Raw genomic sequence first — 4,347 nt, 5'->3', positions numbered from 1 at the left:
GACTGAGTCACAGCCCCATAACACCTGTGGATCCCTGCCATACAGGCCTGGCTGCAACCCGCAGTGTAGCCTGAGCTGAAGCGTTTCAGCTGCAAGAAGAGATGGAACCATTCATCTCCCAGGCCCCTTTCCCCAACTCACGGAAGCAGAAAGTGTTAAGTGGGCCATGGCTGAGCTGAACCTCTCTGGACCCCCAGCTCCCACCCCATGAAGTTAGCCAGCCAGTCTCCAGAGGGCATACAATGTGATTAGTAACAATGGGGGCATGTCATGGAGACTTAGAAAATTCCAGCATAATGCAGAGTTGAGAGGGCCAAGCATGCTAGACCCCAGGCAACCTGCCTCCCAGAGGTCTAGCTCCAGACAGATTTATCTGCTGACCTACTCTGCCCAGGCAGAAGGAGAAAGGCCTGCAGTTCTGTAGGACAGCACCCCAATCCTTGGAGCACTCTGGGGGCCCACCTCACAGAAGTCCACGCCAACAGGGCACAAGGCCACAGCTTTCTGACCTTTGAAGCAATTACTGCCTTGGCAGGAAAAGGTGGCACAGATTTTCTTCTGGAAGAGAAAGTGGAAGGAAGGTTGAGGGGTGGGGTTCAGACTGAACAGGCACTGAATGCCAGACAGAAGCGAGGCTGGAGCCTCATCATGCCTACCCCACTGGCTCCAGCCACCGCACAATATCCATCCCTGCCTCCACCTCCCAGAGCAGACAGGTGTGAAAGAGACACTCACATTTCTCACAAAGGCTGGTGGAGTGAGAACCAGCTTGTCCTCTTGGATGGTCAGGTGGCCTAGACCAAAAGGCAGGGCAGGGTTGCCTGGGGGAAGTGCTGTAACACCTCAGCTGCAGGGCAATTCCTCTGCAAAGTCCCAGCCTCCGCCCCAAGGGAGGGCATCTTGTGTGTGGGACAGTCACAACCTGAAACTTTCCCCTATGCTACCACCCTAGACAAGCACAGGAGATTGTTCTGGCTGCCTTAAAGCTTGCGGGGTGTGGGGGGGTGGGAAGGGGTGGAAGGGAGCGCTGGCTAAGAAGGCCTGGGGAAAGGTGGGAGTTAGGAAAGAGAATCTAGTAGGGGGTAGAACACTGAAGGTAGAAAGCTCAGACTTGGAGAGTCAGTAGGATAGACCACAAAGATAAGGGTCAGCCTGGAAACGTTTAGAGGTTAGGGTGTTGACAGAAGTTGAGAAGTTGGCAAAAACTGAGCTCAGATTTGAGGACCTGTGAAAAGGCGGGATTCAGAGCTGAGGGTTAGTGAGCAGGCAAGGCTCAGGGCTGGGGAGAGATGTGGTGGGGCTCAGAGCTTATGGGGCCCATGGGAGCAGGAGTCAGAGTGGGGGCTCGGAGTTGGAGGGCAATGGAGGATAGGCTCGGAGCTGCGGGTAGTGGGACTGTCTCACCGGAGTCCAACTCATTGAGCACCAGGCAGAGTGGGCTACCACTGCAGCACTGCAGAGAGCAGGGTCCTAGGCTGAGGGCCGAGTTGTTGGCCAGTAGGCAAGGGCTGAAATCGGTTCCAATTTCCCCCTCACACCTGGAGCTGCACCGGGCCATGTAGTGAGCAGCAGTGAGTTGAATCAGCTGCGTAAACAGAGTGCCAGAGAGTCCAGGAGGATGGGGATGGGGAGTCGAGATACAGTCCTGGGCTGTATCTTGAGTTCTCCCAGCATCTCAAACACTGACTCCTCTCCCTCCTGCTTCAGTGTCTCTCTCCCAGCACCTTCCTGTATGTACCTGAATGTCAGCCCCACTTCCAACGGCACACTCCCAACCCCTGCAGCAGCCCCTCGTGGTGGCCTCCCACCTGGGGCCCCACATTAGCCCCACGCCACACCTCACAATGGTGCTCCCCAGGTTCACACTCTGCTATTTGGTTGGCGAACTCCGCTTCCTGGTAGCACATCTCTCCGAAGCAGTGGAAGCTGTGGCATATCTGTGGAAGGGTTTGAACACCATGGCCTCATTCCCATAGCTAAAGGGATCCAGGAGGCTCTATTTCTTCATACGCTGCTTACCTGGACAGGAGCAGGGGTCAGCTGACATCTGGCCAGGTTCTGGGCTACCAGTAATATCAGCAGGACTGGTAAGAGGAAAAAGAGAGAAGGGATCACTGCAGAGAGTGACCAGCTCAAGGGTTACAGGTCAAGGCAAGGTCATGCAGTGGTTAAGTGGAAGAGGTCATGAGGTCAGGGCAAAGAAGGGGCAGATCTAGGGTCCAGCAATAGTCATGGGTTAGGGTTGATCACAGAGTCTAGGAAAGGCTGGGATTCCTGGGCTGAGGACAGCTACCTCTGAGCAGAGCAGCCCTGTGGCTACTATTGGCCACAGACATCTTCTGTCGAGGTGCTGCAGGAGCTGGAGAGAGTGAATGACAGGTCCTGGGCAGCCCAAGTGAGGGCTGCAAACAGAGAGTCCCATTATTACACTACGCAGATGAGTAAATTGAGGCTGGGGAGCAGGGGAGATCAACCTGCAGGGAAAAAAAGGGCCCCAGGGGCAGAGCTTTTGCTTCCACAAGTCATACTGTCAGTGACATTAAGGCAGGCACAATGGGGCCTCCAGCCTAGTGACAGTCCCTCTGAGAGGGAAAGTTATTGGCCTGGCAACAGCAGCAGCCCAGAGAGACAGAGCTGGAACAGGTGCAGTGACAGGAAATAAACATTGGTGCCACGATCTGGCCTCATTTGCCTCTAACATCAGAAGGTGCCAAGGGTGGAGGGTGGGGGGTAACAGCTGGCCCAGGGCAAGGAAACCCTGGCTCACAGAGAGGGTCAGAAATCAGGGCTCACCTTGTCCAGGTTCTTCAGGTTCAGACCCCACTCTGTTCCCAAATCAGAGATGAGCCAAAGGAAAGAGGTAGCTCTCAGACCCTGGATATCTGGATCCTGGCTCTTCCCCCAGGACTGGGGCATCAGAACTGTAAGGGTCTACTAAGCCTGGTTCAGGTTTTTCCATGCAAGGTAGAATACTGCTGGAGATGAGAAGTGCATTCTCATCTTCCCACCCAACCCTGGGAGGCTGCGCACAACCCAGCCCCCAACATTTCCAGGGCATGTTTCCTTATCTTCAGGGCTATACTCCTCCATTAGCCCTTGGATGTGTCTCTCAGGTGATGGCTAGAGCTAGGACCCTCTCTAGGCTGGGCCCCTTCTGGCTGTAGTCTTTAATGCACAAATGGGGGCAATGCTCAGGATCCAGGGTGCTGAGGTGAGGCAGGATAGGACCCCTTAGCAATAGGGGCTACTTCTTTCTCTACTCTTCCTCCTCCTTACCACCAGGAGCCTCAGCCTCTCCGCTGTTCTCTCCAACACTACACTCAAGAAGCAGCTTTCGTCCAGTCAGCAACTCTCCAAGGGGACCTCCATCTCCAAGATGAGCAGGTTAAGAGAAGGTCCGTGTGTCCTTATGAAAGGAAGGGTCCAAGCCTCCCACACAAGTCCCTCTTCCTCCTCCCTGGTTTGGGTAGATGAGGCTGCCGGGACAGCTCAGGAGTGGGAAGGGGCCAAATAGACACTCAACAGAATCAGAAAGCCAGCAAAGCCTTGATTGTTATCTCCTAGTCTGTATTAGTTCTGGCTCCTTGCCCATCTACTTTAGTTTGTGCCCCTCTCCATGGCTGGAGAGAATATTCTCAATATTCCCTGTGCCCCATTCCCTCCGAGCTGTAGACCTACCTGCACACCCGTAGGTGCAGAGGGCAGAGAGTGTGTGTGCATGAGTCAGGGAGGCTGCAAATGCAGCCCCCGGAAGCTGGCAGCTGCTCCTCCTCCCCTCCAATCATTTGCCAGCTCTGGGAATTCTCTGTGATGTTGCTGCCACTGGGGACACACAGGGGTCACAGGCAAAAAAGGAAGCACAGCCAATGTCTAGACTGTAGCTAGAGGGAGAAAATAAAGCCAACTGACAGCTTAGGCAGATTGAAGGACCCCCATCCCCACATCCCACTGGGACGTGCTTTGTATAGATCAGAAACATGGCAGGTAGAGAGGGCTCTCAGAAGAGATCAGAGGAGGGCGGGGCGGGGGCAGTGTCCTCCCAGAGCCTGCCTGGAATGGGAGAACTGTCCAGCAACTAGTGGAAACGGTAGCCTGGGAAGAAGTCACAGGCCCATTCCTGCCACAAGAACGCTGAGGTGAGGCTACTGGCAAGACTTGATGATGAGGTGGGGAGAGGCAATATCATTCCAAGGATAAAAAATAATAATAATGAAGGAGGAAGAAAAACCTCAGAACTTTGTGTGCCTCTCACTCTCCCAACACATCAGTTACCTTTGGGGTGGTCCCTTTGTAGAGTGTTCCAGGCAGAGAACAGAAAGTGGAGGGAGGGATGACTGGTTGAGGCTG

The 4,347-nt window shown here is 54.4% G+C and overlaps 1 protein-coding gene across 1 annotated transcript; it reads right to left on the bottom strand.

Annotated features, from left to right (window-relative positions):
* Positions 1-1,020: 1,020 nt before the first annotated feature.
* Positions 1,021-3,709, bottom strand: LOC111732224. Its single transcript, XM_023523989.1, has 6 exons — positions 3,679-3,709; positions 2,794-2,975; positions 2,294-2,402; positions 2,020-2,084; positions 1,839-1,937; positions 1,021-1,585 (listed from the first exon to the last, which is right to left on the bottom strand). The coding sequence occupies exons 2-6, from the start codon at positions 2,914-2,916 to the stop codon at positions 1,274-1,276; spliced, it is 708 nt and encodes a 235-aa protein (XP_023379757.1). The 5' UTR covers positions 2,917-2,975; positions 3,679-3,709; the 3' UTR covers positions 1,021-1,273.
* Positions 3,710-4,347: the final 638 nt, after the last annotated feature.

This window comes from Pteropus vampyrus, unplaced genomic scaffold (assembly GCF_000151845.1).
Source record: "Pteropus vampyrus isolate Shadow unplaced genomic scaffold, Pvam_2.0 Scaffold435, whole genome shotgun sequence".
Taxonomy (NCBI): Eukaryota; Metazoa; Chordata; class Mammalia; order Chiroptera; family Pteropodidae; genus Pteropus; species Pteropus vampyrus.
This window is presented reverse-complemented; position numbering and strand designations above follow the sequence as displayed.